The following is a 17,197-nucleotide window of genomic DNA, read 5'->3' on the forward strand; positions in this document are numbered from 1 at the left end:
GAGGGACATACAATAAAAATATCAATAAGAGGCTAATAATTATATATTTATTGCCAAGGGACCCCCCCCACCCCCCACCCCATACCACAACACGCTAGGTGCTCTCACAGACTTCCATTAGACAGTGCAGTCTGCGGGATGTCCCGCAGACCCACATGTCCACACCAGCGAGAGTGAGGGGGCGGACAGTGGCCAGAATGGAAGCCCCTGATACACAAGGTGGGGAAAGGTGGTGAAAAAATATGTCTCAAAGAGGAAAAAGGATCTCCCATTTTTTAACTTATCTACAAAACAGACTCACAGAGAACAGGCTTGTGGTTGCCAAGGGGGAAGAGGTGGCGGGGAGGGATGGATTGGGAGTTTGGGATTAGCAGATGCAAACTATCAGGATATTAACTATCAGTTAACTATCAATATTAACTATTAGGATGGATAAACAATAAGGTCCTACGGTACAGCACAGGGAACCATAGTCAATATCCTGTGACAAACCATAATGGGAAAGAATATATATGTGTGTGTATGTGTGTGTAATTGAATCACTTTTCTGTATAGCAGAAAATAACACAACATTGTAAATCAACTGTACTTCAATAAAATAAGCTAAAGAATCTCCCTTGTTTGACCTTTTGTTCTTAACTATCAGATGTGCAAAAATATTAGATTCACTTGTAGCTACTAAGATAGCAGCTGGTTCCATGGATAATACCGTTCATCTATTATACGTATCCATCTGTCATCTTTTCTTTCCTTGGAGGAAATGGAAAAAAACCTTTTAGGACCAAAGCTTAAACCCATGGCCCAGTGGATCTGTCTTGTTTGGACTACATGGTATTTGAGAAAGAAAATTCAAAAGTTTCCTCTATTGAAAAATTAGATTTTACATAACAACTTGGTTTTCTTTAAAAGTCAGGTCTAGAGGCGCTGGGGCCTGAGGGAGAGGGCTGTTTGCCTCAGGTGGGGGCCACTTACAGCGATCTTGGCTTTAACGGCCGCCAGCTTTTCCTGGGCAGCAGTGAGGTCCGAGGTGGCCTTGCTCAGCGCCTGGCGCTTGGGTTCCACATCACAGAACACCTCGTGGAACTTCACGATGTTTATGACCCAAGAGCAGAGGCCTGCAGCCGCGTAGGACTTGGTGGCCACAAACTCCGGATTGAACTCGGGGTCCTGCAGATATGGCCTGATGGCCTTGAGACAGTTCTCGTGAATGTTCTCCTTGTCAAAGTGGATGAGGGAGTCCAGGAAACCATCCACCTTGGCCATGGTGACCTTGGCGGCCTTCCAGCTGCGGTCCTTGGGCACCTTGCCCCTGGGAGCTATGAGCACCATCACCGCTGCGCTGACATTGCTCACCGCCGGCGGCGGGGAACCGAAGGACTTCAGCTCGGTCAGATTGGTCTGCAAGAGAGAGGCACGTTGTTAGAGGAAAATGCATGCGTTCTCTTTGTCATCGACCACTCATGGAGCCTGGCTTGCAGCCATCTGAGAGGGCCGTTTTGAAGCCTTTAGCTGCCCTCAGAATTTTAAATATCATGACTCATCAGAAGGGAACCGAGAACTCCCCAGCAGGTCCAGAATGCTCCGAGTGGCTAGTTGAGACTCAGAGGTTCTGTCAGCACTTTGACCTACAGCCCATCAGAAACACACAATTACTTCACATTTGACTGAAATGTATAAGGATGCCAACATGCTCTGAAACAGGCAGCGTGCCATGAATAAAAGATAAGGTTATTGTAAATTAATTTCCATCTTGGATTGAAGAGAATAGCATGTAACCCAACTATTTTTTTTTTCTTTAATTAAACTGCTTTGTTCCATGAGCCTGTTCTAACTACAGCTGACCGTCCCGATAGCAAAGAGGCGTCTTCTGCCAAGAAATAACGCAGACAGAAAGCCAGGCACAGCGTGTGCTCTTACTGCCTCTGCCTAGACATGGGTTGGAGCTTTGCGACAAGTTTCACTTGCTCTAGAAAGATAGGACTGAAAGGCTTGACCTTGAAAGGCCACTCGAACTTCTCAGGCTTTAGTGTTTTCATCTGTAGGTTGGGAGCAGTACATCTGCAAGTGAAATTTGGTCAGAAATGCATATAAAGTTGATTTAAGGTTTGTTGTGACTGACAGTGAGGAACATGTGATCTCAAAAGCACTTGATTTCAAAGCTGATTTTGTTAACAGGGGAAAATCTTGATTTCAAAGATTAGATCCTTGTGCCAAATTAATTTGGGGGTGTTCTCAGGCTGGGAAGTCAAAACAGGAGGGGGATTATTTCTAGCACCTAATGGAAGCGCCTAGGAAGATGCTCTGTTTATTCGTGCCACTGTTTGCACTTTGGGTCACGACAGTCTTGTCAGGGACAGGAATGAAGGACAGCACAGGTGTGGCAGGTGGGCTTGGGTACCTGTCCTAGTGGTCTCCCCTGAGCCAAAGAGGACAAAGAGGGAAAATACAGTCAGAAACAAAACCCCCACAATTTTAATACAATTTAAGTTGAGCATGTATGTGCAATGTACTGAATTAAGAAAAGATAAAAGTGGATAAAGATGAAATTGAATTCTATAACCTAGATACATCATTGTTAATATTTCAATGTAATTCCTTCTCACTTTAAAAAAAATTTACGTATATATATATAATTTGGGGATATGCTGGGCCTTTGTTGCTACATGGGTTTTTCTCTAGCTGTGGTGTGCAGGCTTCTCATTGTGGTAGCTTCTCTTATGGCAGAACACAGGAGCAAGTGTCTTTTGATTTCATGGCTGCAGTCACCATCCACAGTGATTTTGGAGCCCAAGAAAATAAAGTCTATCACTGTTTCCATTTTTTCCCCATCTATTTGCCATGAAGTGATGATAGGCTGGGTGCCATGCTCTTAGTTTTTCGAACATCTAAATATAAATGTATACATACATGTATACACACACACGCACACACACTGCATACAGTGCTTTTTCGTGATGCTCATTGTCTCTCGCCCCTGCCCAGTGCTAAACAGAATCTTCACAGAGACAGAATCTTTGTCTCTATGAAGGCAAACAGAGGCATCATGGGCACCCAGAACAGTGTCTGGCATGGAGTGCAGTCAGGGATTCTCTGCTGAGTGGATAAATGTGTCTGCACAGTCGTTCATTTGGCAAAGGGGGGATGCAGTGGTAAATAAAAGGTCAGTCCTTTTGCTCATGCAGATGGGGGGGACGGACACAAAAGAGTCAATCTTTGGTATATTAGAGAGTGAGAAGTGCTCTGAAAAAAAGCAAAAATAAGGGCTAGTAGGCTAGTGGATTCTTGAAGAGTGATAGTATCAGTTTGGCCAGGGAGGGGGTTTTGGGAGGAAACCTTAGAGAACCTGCTGTTTCAGGAGGGGGAAGGGCAGAGAGTAAATGAGTGGGGAGAGGACAGACACAAATGCCAGTTCCAGCACGATTTATAAGAGCTCTTCACACACACACACACACACACACACACACACACACACACACATATATGAGGATACTCTCTTTTTAGTTTAAAAAATTTGTTTAAGATATTCTGTGACAGGTAGAAATTTAGTTTTCCTATAGCCAAACTGAGTAATCCTTTTCCAGATGACATCATGCTATCATCTTTCGCTTTTATGGTTAGAAGGGTCTTTCATATGTATTAAGATGATGTGACCTTATAGTAACTTTTCTACTTCTTTTACAGTTTCTTTCTTATTGTTCACTGGTTTACAAGATTACATTATTCAGTCCTCCTAGTAAAATAATACATATTTACTGTGAAATATTTAGCAGAGATGAAGACGAAAACCAGACTCACTCATTTTACCACCCAGAGATAAACACTGTCCTGGTACGTTTAATGATATATGCTTAACAAACTAACAAAGAGGCACAGAAAAAAAGATAATGAGCGAATATTGTGTGAATATATATGAATGTGGTATATGTCTGGCTCGTTCATTTATGCACACAAATACATATACGTAGGCTTCCCAGGTGGCACTGGTAGTAAAGAATCCACCTGCCAATGCAGGAGACATAAGAGACGCGAGTTCGATCCCTGGACTGGGAAGATCCCTTGGAGGAGGAAATGGCAACCCACTCCAGTATCCTTGCCTGGCAAATCCCATGACAGGGCAGCCTGGCGGGCTATAGTCCATAGGTTCACAAAGAGTCAGACACCACTGAAGCAACTTAACACACACACATGCATACATATATGTACATACATATACATATATCAATCACTGTTTACACTATTTTTTGGATCTGCTTTCACTGAAAATTGTATCTTAAACTCTTTCATGTTAGGAATTATTTTTGCAAAATATGATATTAAATATAGTATGTGCAATTTTCTCTCATTTAGATGAGCCATAATTTAGCCAACTCCATATTGTTAAGTATTTAGGTTATTAAATTTTTAATAGCTGCTTAAATGACATGAACTTTTAATGAAATTAGAAATAAATAAGCCCCAAATCAGAGTCAAATTAGGCTTGGATTTAATGTATAACATATTTGAGGAATAGTGACATCCTTAAAATATTAATCTTGCCTTACACAAACTTGGTACATCTATTTCCCTATTCATATCTTATTTTACACTACTCAACAAAGATGTGCAGTTTTCTTCACATAGTTTCAATAAATTTATTTATGTTTACTTGTACCGAGAGTTTTGGTTGCTATCTTGAAAATATTATATTTTCTAACTGGATACTGTTGATATTAGGAAAGCTATTAAATTTTGTCATGGGCCCTTAACCCTCCCCTTTTATTTGTTTTATTATATTTTTATGACATCTATGAATAATAACACATTAGTCTGCTACTTTACAACATTTGCACGATTACCATTTTTCATTTATCACTGCATTGGCTAGAAACTTTAGGGCAATTGTTTTATAATAGAAGCAAAGGGGGTCATTATTGTGCTTTTTTTTTGCTAATGGGAATTCGGGTAATGCTCGACCATTAGACGGGATGTTTCATTCTTGGACTGGGATTGATTGCTATGTGTTAGCAAATTACCCAAATATCCTTTTGTTCTTACTATACTGAGAGTTTTAATAGGAATGGATGTTGAATTGTGTTAGGTATCATTTTTAACATTTCTCTAACTGCAGAATTTTTTGCCTTTTTTTTTTAAAGATTTTTTTTTGTGTGGACCATTTTTAAAGTCTTTACTGAATTTGTTACAATATTGCTCCTGTTTTATGTTTTGGTTTTTTGGCTTCAAGGCTTTTGGGATCTTAGCTCCCAGACCAGGGATCGAACCCACACTCCCTGCATTGGAAGGTGGTCTTAACCACTGGACCACAAGGAAGTCCCCCAAAACTATTCTTCTTAAATCTACAGCTGGGTATGTTCACAGGAGTGGCCCTACATAACCACTTTGCTTGGTAGCATACTGTTGTTTGAATAAATTGCTAGGCTTGATTTATCAGGATTTTGTATGGATATCTTAAATCATTATTCATAAATTTGTATAATCTGAGGTTTTATTTTCTTGTGCTATCTCTATCACTTCTAGTATCAAGCTTATCATATAATAAAGGTCTTAAAAAGTCCTTTTTTTAAAAGTTCTACTTAAAAAGTAGGAAAGAAGTCTGTTAAACTCTGTAACCCTAGAATTCTCAAAATCATTTAATTATAAAATATACCTTTTATATAACTTGTTAATATTAAGTTATAAGTCAAAGGACAGGAAGAAAATATTTACAACATATATAACAAGATATATAGTAAAAATTTATCTTAAAAACCCTATAAATCAATAAAGAAAAGGGAAATTATCTCATCAGAAAACGGACAAAGAATCTGAGCAAATAATGAAGGAAGTAATCTAAATATTAGAATCAAACTATTCACAAATTTTTTAAATGAAAAAATCTTTGTGTTCTTAATGAGAAAAATTAGAATGACTGAAAATACTTAAGACTGGCAAGGATGTGGGGGGAAGCAGAGCTTACAACTATAAACAAGAGAAGCTATTTTGGATAGAAATTGAGCATTATTTATATAAAAAAGAGAATTATTATTAGAGTTTCCTAATGCTTCTGTGGGGCTTCCCAGGTGGCGCTAGTGGCAAAGAACCCACCTGCCAATCCAAGGGACATAAGAGACAGGGGCTTGATCTCTGGGTTAGGAAGATCCCGTGGAAGAGGGCATGGCAACCCACCCCCGTATTCTTGCCTGGAGACTCCCATGGACAGAGGAGCCTGGCGGGCTACAGTCCCTGGGGTTGCAAAGAGTCGGATGTGACTGAAGTGACTGAGCACACGCATTGCTTCTGTAAGAAATTATCATAAACACAGTGACTCAACGTGAACGTACAATCTTCCTATTCTGGAGGCAGGATTCCTAAGCTGAAGATGTTGGAGAGGCTGGTTCTTTGTGGAGGCTGGAGCAGAGAGTCTGAGCCTTTCTGTACCCAGTTTCTAGAGCCAGCCTCACTCCTTGGCTCAAGGTCCCACATCAAATGAGCTGTGTACCCGCTCTGCTCCCACCATCATACCTCCTCCTTCCGACCTTCCTGTCTCCCTCTTCTTTGGATCCTTGTGATGACATTTAGGACCCAGCTGGGGCTTCTCCGGTGGCTCAGATGGTTAAGAATCTGCCTGCAATGCAGGAGACCTGGGTTTGATCCCTGAATGGGGAAGATCCCCTGGAGAAAGGAATGGCAACCCACTCCAGTATTCTTGCCTCTAGAATTGCATGGACAGAAGAGGCTGGTGGGCTACAGTCCATGAGGTCAAAAAGAGTTGGACATGACTGAGTGACTAACACTCTCACTTTCACTGGATAATCCAGAGTCATCTCCCCACTTTGAGAACCTTGATTTAATCACACCTACAGAGTCACCATATGAAGTAAAATCCACAGGTTCCAGAGGTTAGGACGTGGGTATTTTGAGGGGTGGAGGAGGTATGATTCAACCTGCCATGTTGTTCTCTCAAACAATTGTATTTCTTATTTGACCCAGAGAAATATTTGAACATATGGAGTAAAGATATATGCATAAGAATATTTGTATTAGAGAAAAAGAAACTAATTACACACTCAAGAGTAAATAGCTAAAAGATCTAGAGTACATTATAGCCTGGAATACTACAAAGCATTAAATAAATATGGTTTCAATGTACGTATTGGCGTGACACAGTCTTGTTTCATGAGGAAGAGTAAGTTGTCATTATCTATTTGTATTTAAAATATGATATATTTTATATGTGTATAAACATATAATGCAGTGCATATAAAATATGTCATGTTTTAAATACAAATCTCCTGCACTGCAGTCTGAGCCTCCAGGGAAGCCCGAGGTGTTAGTCCCTCAGTTGTGTCCGACTCTTTGTGACCCACTGGACTGTAGCCCACCAGGTTCCTCTGTCCATGGGATTCTCCAGGCAAGAATACTGGAGAGGGTTGCCATTCCCTTCTCCAGGGGATCTTCCCAACCCAGGGATTGAACTTGGGTCTCCTGCATCACAGGTGAATTCTTTACTGTCTGAGCCACCAGCGAAGCCCTGGTGTATTTCATATGTGTATTTGCACAGAAATAAATACACAGAAAAATTGCTGGATGAGATATAGTTCAAGCTTTTCCAGGAGTGCTGTTTTAGGAGAGGGCTGGGGGTGGAGTGCAAAGAAGGGTGACTTTATGTTTCATCCTGTACATTCTATACTCTTTGAATTATTGTAATGATAAAAACGCCATTTTATGTTATTTGTATAATAAAAAATAAGTTTACTGGATAAAATGCATAGGAAATAAATAGAAAATTTCAAGTAACTCTGCAAGGAGAAAAAAAAAGAGCCATGAAATTGTAAGCAAAACCATTCTTCAACTAGGGCAGGGAAAGCTATACCGGATTTGCTTCAGTTTAGCTATAAAAGTGAAATAATACTGCCAAAGCAGAGACTTAAAATGTACAGAGACTTACTACTATGCTCTGATTTACAGGTGTTCTTTATGTATTAACTAAAGATTCATTGTTAACTTTGAAAATGATGAGAAAATAGGAATGCAGTCCTTAAATACCAGAGTCCTGAGGATGCAAAAAAATTTGAGGATACTCAAGGGGTCCTTGTGTTCATGAAGAAACATCTCCCCTGTTCTGTGTGGTACAATCTGATCCATTCTACTTCTTTGAGCAGGGGGTGGGGGCTGGGAGAAATGGGTGAATGTGGTTCAAAAGGTACAAATTTCCAGGTTTAAAATAAATAAGTCCTGGGGATGTAGTGTATAGCTAACTATGTGGTATATTTGAAAGTTGCTAAGAGAGTAAATCTTAAAAGAAGAAGAAAAACAAAATACAAGAAAAAAATTGCAACTATGCATGGTGATACATGCTAACCAGACTTAGTGTGGTGATCACTTCACAATATATTTGTATATATCGAATCGTTACATTCTACACGTGAGGCTAAGAACCATTATATGTCATTGTGAGGGATGAAGAAGTTCAGTGACTGGTGCGTGAGACGCCACGCTAGTTTGAAGACAGTACCCATCATGTTCTCTGGCACACAGTAGCTGTTGTTTAGTCGCTAAGTTGTGTCCAACTCTTTGTGACCCCACAGACTGCAGCTGGCCAGGCTCTTCTGCCCATGGGATTTTCCAGGCAAGAATAGTGGAGCAAGTTGCCATTTTCTCCTCCAGGGGATCTTCCTGACCCAGGGATAGAATCCTCATCTCCTGCATTGGCAGGCGGATTCTTTACCATTGAGCTACCGTACATGGTAGGCATTCATTAAAAATGATTTTCATGGGCTTTGCTGGTGGGGCAGTGGTAAGGAATCCACCTGTCAATGCAGGAGACAGGGGTTCAATCTCTAATCCGGGAATATCCCACATGTCGGGGAGCAGCTAAGCCCATGAGCCCCAACAATTGAGCCTGTGCTCTAGAGCCCAGGAACCACAACGACTGAGTCTGCCTGCCCTAGAGCCTGTGCTCCGCAACAAGAGAAGCCACCGCAGCTGAGAAACCTGCCCACCACAGCTAGAGTAGCCTGAGAATAAATGAAGACCCAGCATGGATAAAAACACATAAATTAATTAAATTATCAAGAAAACTTCATTCCTTTAGGAAAATGAGTTTCACTTCCTTCGTGGCAGAGATATCTAGACCTCAAATCCAGTGCTTTTTTTCAGAATCCGATCCCATCACTTCCATGAGTTACACCTCTATGTGTTTATTTCTACCAGCAAAGGTCACCTAACTAATCAGCCATAAAATTAACCAAGAGTATTCATAGGTTTTCACCGTTTCCAGCCTGTGGAAACCGAAAAGATAACCCTGTTATAAAGACATCGACAACAACAAACTGATTGACTGCCATCTGTTAGCTATGGATGCTTTTCATGCCTTATCTAATTGAATCCTTGTAACAACCTATTGCTGTCGCTCAGTGGCTCAGTCATGTCCGACTCTTTGCGACCCCATGGACTGCAGCACGCCAGGTTTCCCTGTCCTTCACAGCCTGATGCGGACCATATTACTACCACCTCCACTTTACAGGTGAGGAAACAAAGGTTCAGAGAACATAAAGTCATTCCTAGGGTCACACACTGTGAATAGTCCAGCCAGAACTTGGACTCAGCTCATCTTAGAAAATATAATCTCTGTGTCAAAAGATCTTTCATCTTTTTGGCAAGAAGTGATCACTGAACACTACAAAAGGGTGCATAAATAAAGCAGTCTCTCTTTTGTGCTCTGGAAGACAGGAAAGGGAGAGGTTGCTCTTGAAAGTAAGTTTGATTTTGCAATATGGGTGTTGTTTAGACAGAGTGATGATCCTAGATGGCTACTGTAGCACTGTCTGATTAAAGTCCTCGCAGTTGAAATGATGCTGCTATGAGGGGTCAGGGAGACCCTGGCCTGGCTGTATGGAAAAGTTCAGATGGAATAAAAGGGAACAAGTTTGAGTCAGTTGAACTGAGGTGGACAAACCTAGAGCCTATTATACAGAGTGAAGTCAGGAAGAGAAAAACAAATACCATATATTAATGTATATATATGGAATCTAGAAAAATAGTACTGATGAACCTACTTGCAGGGAAGGAATGGAGACGCAGAGAATGGACCTGTGAACACAGCGGGGAAGGAGAGGGTGGGACAGATTGGGAGAGTAGCAGGGACATATATACACTGCTGCTGCTGCTAAGTCGCTTCAGTCGTGTCTGACTCTGTGCGACCCCATAGACGGCAGCTCACCAGGCTCCCCCGTCCCTGGGATTCTGCAGGCAAGAACACTGGAGTGGGCTGCCGTTTCCTTCTCCAATATATACACTACCATGTGTAAAATAGATAGCTAGCAGGAAGCAGCCGTGTAGCACAGGGAGCTCAGCTTGGTGCTGCGATGGCCTAGAGGGGTGGGGTGGGGTCAGAGGAGGGAGACCAAGAGGGAAGATGTGTGTGTGTGTGTGTGTGTGTGTGTGTGTGTGTGTGTGTGTGTAAAATTATGACTGATTTGCATTGTTGTATAGCAAAAACCAACACAACATTGTAAAGCAATTCACCTCCAGTGAAATTTTCCTCCAGCTTTAAGAAGAGAGAAAAGCTTTCAGGCTGAGAAGTGGTGGCATAATTGGGCTATACCTCCACTCCCCAGTCTATCCACAATTCCCAAAATTTTCCTGGAGAAATCTTGCGTTTTCTATGGAGGTGAGGTAGAGGCCCACTTAAGGCTTTTACAGGTCCTTCCTTTTAGGGACCTCCCACCACACATCATAAAAAACACATAATAATGCACTCATATCTCACATTAAATACAATTGATACATAACTATACATCACAGGATTGTCCAGCATCCTCAGCTTAGTCTCAGATGTGCTGAGGCTCTAAGCCAAGAAATGCTACCTTCCAAGGCGATGTGTGCATTGACTACATAGAACCCATAAAAGAAAGCTTCAAAGGGACTTTCTTGGTGGTCCAGCGGCTAAGACTCCACACTCCCAAAGCAGGGGACCCGGGTTTGGTTTCTGGTCCGGGGCCTAGATCCCACAAGCTGCAGTTAAGAGTACTCAATGTTGCAGCTAGGGCTTCCCTGCTGACTCAGGGGTGAAGAGTGTGCCGGTCAATGCAGGAGACTCGAGTTCCATCCCTGTGTTGGGAAGATCCCCTGGAGAGGGAAATGGCAACCCATTCCAGTACTCTTGCCTGGGAAATCCCAAGGACAGAGGAGCCTGGTGGGCTACAGTCCATGGGGTCGCAGAGAGTTGGACATGACCGAACCACTCACACTTCAATGCCTTCAGTGAGATAGGCTGCTGAGTTCCATCCACTCTGCCTTTAAGGGAGGATGGTGGGGGGTGGGGCATGTGTCCCTTCACATCAAGTCTAGAGAGAGGAGGGCTTTAAGGAGACCACTCAGAGAGCTTAAATGCAACTTGAGTGACACCGGACTGGGGGTCTAACTTACAGAAATCTACAGGATGCGAATGGCAGGCTAGTCCCCTGGTGGTGGAACTTGGGGGGCGTTTCCTACATGGGTGACCAACACTCTCGGAGTCCATCTGGAAGAAGGAGGCATAGGTGTCGCCTGTGGAGCAGAGGCGAGCTGCTGGCATGGCCCACCTGCCATGAGCTGTCTGAGACCTTGATCAAATGGCCCCTGTGAAGGGGTAAGTGAGTAGCTAGATTCTCAGCAGAAAGAGGAACCAGCGGAGGGTCTGCAAAGAGATGACCTGAGCTCCCAAGTAAACATCAGCTTTCCTCTGTGATGCCAACTCCTGATGACCCGAGTCTGTCTGTCCTGCTTTCCATCTTCCTCCCTCAGTCTCTCAGCCATGGTCATCCAAATGGGAAAGAAAGTTAATTGTGAAAACTATAAAAGGAAGAAGTACTAACCACAGGCACCTCCCAACACACAGAGTATCTTTAAAGGGAACCAAAATAAAACTCCCAATGAACACATCTCAAGAGTCATGCTTGTTCCACTAAAAGGTCATGTGTATGAGCTGAATTTAGTTGACACACAGTTACATGCTGTCGACAACTGAGTACTTGCCAAGTTTGATTTTGTAGATTTTTTTCTCTTACTTTGGAGACAACATTTTACTTTAGTCTCATATCATAAACATTTTCATAGGGCCCTAAGAGGCCTGCATGCATGTGTGTGCTAAGTCGCTTTAGTCAAGTCCGACTCTGTGCTACCCCATGGACCGTAGCCTGCCAGGCTCATCTGTCCCTGGGATTCTCCAGGTAAGAATACTGGAGTGAGTTGGCATGCCCAGGAGATCTTCCCAATCCAGGGATCAAACTCAAGTCTCATGTGTCCCACACTGGGGAGTGTTCTTTACCACTAGCACCACCTGGGAAGCTTCGACCCAAGGTTTGGACCCAGGTCTCCTGTGTTGCAGGCAGATTCTTAACCACCTGAGCCACCAGGGAAGCCCTTAAGAGGCCTATGTGTCCTATAGCACAGAAGAAGTAAAGTGACCATGGACTGCATAGTCAGAAGGTCTCCGGGCCTGCATTTTGAAGATGTGAGTTCAAGTCTGGCTCTGACATTGGGGTCTGTGACTCTGGGCCCTGGCTTTCTCATCAGTGAAGCAAGGAGGCTGGACAGTTAGCCCCTCCTGTCCCAATAAGTTTGGGACTCACATCTCTCGGATTTCACTGGTAGCCCGTGCATCCTGACATATATTCAGCGTATATAAATGTCTGCTTGCTCAATGAATAAACCAGTGACAGCTGGTCCCAGCCGAGCCCTCTGGACTGTGCCCCTATGTCCCTCAGAACACCAGGGTGGTGGGCTGCCTTTGGGTTGGAGGAGAGGCTGCTCCTCCCCGGAGGGATGAGCAGGCACGCACACGTTCCTCCTACCTTGTTGAGGGTGTTGAGGGCCTCCTGGGCTGCCGTGAGCGCCGGTTCTGCCTTGGCCAGGTCTTCCTCACAGTCCTTCTGCTTCTGCTGCACCTCCAGCATGATGAGGGCCACCTTCCGCTCCTCCTCGTCGGCGATGGCTTTCTCTCTGCTCACCTTGTCCGTCTCCACGCCCACCACCTGAATCAGCTTGTCGGCATCTTCATTCTTCTGCCTTAGCTCCACTTCCTGGGTGGCCAGCTTGGCTTTTAGCTCATCCACCTGCAACAGAGAAGCGGCAGGTTTTTTTTGACGGGACCATGGTGGGGTCTGACCCTGCAGGGCAGGGAAGAAGGCCAGCTCCTGATGCAAAGGCGCAAAGCTGAGCTCTCAGCTGGGATCAAGCTCCCTGACCTGGGAAAGAAAAGTAACCCTGGCCACCCTCTTCCTCTCTCCTCTGCAGCAAATGTGGTGGAAGATTCTAAGCAACAGATGCCATGAACTTTCTTTCTCCTTGATGCCCAAATGACATAGGTGACTTCTCACTGACATCGGTGTCTGTGTCTTATAAAAACCTCATGGGCCTAACATAACACTTCACACATAGTAGGGCTTTACTAAGCAACAGTTATTCTTTAACTGAATTTGGCCAGTTTGGAGTGCACTGAGGATTTAGCAAACTATAAAAAGTGAGTGTCCACTGGGTATCCTGAAAGACGGAATATATGAACAGACAGTGGCTGGACCATAAAAGCAGAACTCTGATCTAGAACCTGCAGCAACCTACCCAGGAGACCAGCCCATTATCCACAGCAACCAGCTCAGAAAGCCAGCATTCATAAGTCAGATTGAAATGGAACAGGACCCTATGGTCCTTGTCTCCACAATGTCTGCAGCTTGCCTTTTGTCGGTGGAAAAACATTAGCCAAAAAATAAATTTAATCAGAGAGGTGAGAACATGCACAAAACAAAGGAAGATAGTCAAGGGAGACCAAATAATAACATAGTCATTAAACATAGCCAAGGATCTTTGGTTTCTTCTCAAGGGCTACAGATAATATTCTGAGCCATATCCTGTGTAGATACTGAAATCCCTACCAGGTGAAGAAGTCAGCCTCATGATGACCATGTAGCCATGATATAAGCTGCCATAATTCTGAGAACTGGCCTCAAGGAAATGGGAACGCACTGACCCTGGAATTGAAGATTAACTGTATTTAATCAAGATGATGCTGGTCACACCAGCGATGACCAATTTCAAGTTGACTGTCAGAGCTGTGCTGTTTCTGCACAGAGCCCCCTTCCTCAGCCTACAAAAACTCTTGCCCACAGACTGTTACCAGGCAGGGGTGTTAAGCCTTTGAACAGACATCCGCTCTCCTTCCCAGTTGCTGGCATCCAAATTATGCAAATTTTCCTTTCCACCAACCTGGCCTCTTTACTGGCTTTTGAGCAGTCAGCGACTAGACCTTGGTTTGGAAACAAGTCTACTGTCTAAGTAACAGTCCAGGAAGACAGGCAATAACCTCTATAAGAATCAGTTCAAAATGGCAGGGACTTGATTAATAACTGACAACTTTCTTAACTTTATCCCAGTGTAGGACCAGAGATGAGAGAAATTCAAACACCCACCCCTAAACAATCAAAGATGCCCAGCTTCTGATCTGCCCTCCTCTGCCTCCCAACAGCCAACAGCCTCTGTCCGTGAAGGTCCTTTCTTCCAACCATTTAGCTCCCCCATTCCTCTGCCTGCCTTTGTGTCTCCTCTTGTTGCTGCTGAGTCGCTAAATCGTGTCTGACTCTTTGTGACCCTATGGACTGTAGCCGGCCAGGCTCCTTGGTCCATGGGATTTCCCAGGGAAGAATACTGGAGTGGGTTGCCATTTCCTTCTCCAGGGGATCTTCTGGACCCAAGAATCAAACTCATGTCCCCTGCGTTGGCAGGCAGATTCTTTACTGCTGAGCCATCAGGGAAACCTTTTATGTCTCTACCAAAGCGCAAATGATGGTGGCTGACTGCCTTGCTAGAGCGAGCTCTGAATAAAGAGCCTTTGCTTGTCCTCGTTTAGTTGGACTTCATCTATTCCCACAGTCCTTTCAAGAAGGACTAGGTTGAAGTAGAACAGCATGGATTCCGATGGCCCAGACCAGCTGTGTTCTCCACCCAGCTCTATGTTCACGCACATTTGGGGACAATGATGGAGTGGTGGGAATACCGGCTCCCAGGAATCCTTCTATGTTCCCAATCAGCTAGGAAGAGGTGAATGGCTTTCTATGTGCTCAGGAGGGGGTGGTGGTTCTCAGAATGTGGTCCTCGGACCCCAGAAGGTGGTACCCAGCATCAGCGCCACCTGGGAAATGCAAAGTCTGGGGCTTCCCTGGCGGTCCAGTGGTAAAGAACCCACCTGTCAAAGCATGGGACGTGGGTTCCATCCCTGGTTCGGGGAGACCCCACATGCGGTGGAGCCACTAAACCAGTGTGCCGCAACTACTGAGGCCCATGTGCCCTGGAGTCTGTGCTCTGCAACAGCAGAAGCCACCACAGTGAGAAGCCTGCTTGCTGCAACTAGAGAAAGCCCACATGCAACAGTGAAGACCCAGCACAGCCAATACATAAAATAATATAAAATAAATACAATCTTAAAAAGGAAAAGAAGGAAATCAAGTTGTCTGGTCCACTCTGGACCAGAATTAGACATTCTGTTCCACTCAGAATTAGACATTCTGGTGGTGGGGCCCTGCAATCTGTGTTTTAATAGGCCCTCTGGGTGAATCTGATGCCTGCCTAGGTTTGAGAATCACTAGCCTAACTCACACCCTGTTCATGTGCAAAGAGAAGACTTAGATCTATTTATTTCTGGAAAGTAAAAAAAAAAAAAAAGTCAATTGTATTTGCAATATGGCCCATAAACTTTACATCCCAAGATGACCTCTTGTCTCTCATTTTTCTGAAGTCTATTTCATGCAACCACCAAAGATTACTTCAGAGCTCCTAGAACATGTCAAACAGATTCAAATGCTTTATGCTGCAAAAATAAAACGGGGGCTTAGACGTTGCTGATAATTCCCTTTTCATGGCAGATCAAAGGAAAAGAAAATGAAGGCAGAAGAAAAAAAGAATGCGCTTTAATTTTGTGTATTCATAGAAATCGGAGACTTTGCTTAACCTCAGACGGAGGCCTGCTCCCTAGAACGGGTCTTGTATTCTCGTGTTGGAAGGTTAATCCCTTTCCATCTCCCGTTGTTCAGCTGCAGAGTAATTTCTACAAGGACAAAGATGCAATTGTAAATCAAAATGATTGAACCACATAATCACTCCAGTCAGCAAACACACCAGTAACTTTGTGTTCCTTTCCAAATCTTGGGAGATTTGAGAAAATTGAAGTGGGTTTTTTTTGTTGTTGTTGTTATTGTTGTTTATGGATTGCAGATTTGCCCTATGGCCTCAGGCCCCGGGTAAATAATCACCAGTGCTGTGGATGGAAGCTCTATTATAACTCTTAAGCTGTGACATGGAGTGACACGAGGGGCCAGCCAGGCAGAAGTAGGCTGTGACTGCTCACTCAGTCGCGTCCAACTCTTTGCGACCCCATGGACTGTAGCCCACCAGGCTCCTCTGTCCGTGGGGTTTCCCAGGCAAGAATACTGGAGTAGGTGGCCATTTCCTACTCCAGGGGATCCTCCTGATCCAGGGATTGAACCCATGTCTCCTGTGTCTCCTGCATTGGCAGGCAGCTTCTTTGCCACTGAGCCACCTGGGAAGGAATCAGAAGTAGGCTACAGACAAGGCAGAACTCAGGGTCATTTTGTGGCTCTTCTTCAGTAGAACAGGACATTGAAATAAGTGACTTAAACATTTTCTCTTCCCTTTCCCCCTTATTCAAAGCATTCAGGCTATACTCTGGGTTTCTTGTCACATAGACACTCCCACACTTGAATAGGAAGATTAACAGGGGAGGTGCTACCAACACTGATGAGACCCTCTCCCCACAAGTACCGAGTCCAGTGAGGGTAAGATGGTGGTGGAAGACCCTCCTTTCTTCAAGGTCCAGGCACAATGATGTTCAGAGAGAGGACCTTCTCCCCAGAGCTCCAGAAGATAGAGAAGGAATCCAGAATAATCAGTCACAAATAACACTCCATCGAAAGTTGGAGGCCTAGAGATAGCTTCCTTCTTGACTCAGAATCCATGGAGTCACCAAACACTTTCTTTTTTTTTTATTATTAAAATGAAAATTTAATGGTTTATATAACTTAATTCTGGAGCTATACTGGCTTCAGATACAGCTTCATCCTAGAACACAAATGACATCATGTCTCTCAACTCTGTTCTACTTTAAAGTGAATACATTTCTAGTCAGTGACTCCCGTCAGGATGGCAAGATAATGGCCAAGAACTTAGGATT

At 43.8% G+C, this 17,197-nt stretch overlaps 1 protein-coding gene across 1 annotated transcript in view; it reads right to left on the minus strand.

Annotated features, from left to right (window-relative positions):
• DNAH9 (dynein axonemal heavy chain 9) overlaps nucleotides 1-17,197 on the minus strand; it is a 277,788-nt gene that overhangs the window by 71,784 nt on the left and 188,807 nt on the right. The window contains exons 49-50 of the mRNA XM_043473954.1: nucleotides 12,813-13,073; nucleotides 973-1,398 (exon numbers count right to left, since the gene is read on the minus strand). Coding sequence (XP_043329889.1) covers nucleotides 973-1,398; nucleotides 12,813-13,073 — 687 coding nt within the window. The remainder of the gene's footprint in view (nucleotides 1-972; nucleotides 1,399-12,812; nucleotides 13,074-17,197) is intronic.

This window comes from Cervus canadensis, chromosome 1 (assembly GCF_019320065.1).
Source record: "Cervus canadensis isolate Bull #8, Minnesota chromosome 1, ASM1932006v1, whole genome shotgun sequence".
NCBI classification, from domain to species: Eukaryota; Metazoa; Chordata; class Mammalia; order Artiodactyla; family Cervidae; genus Cervus; species Cervus canadensis.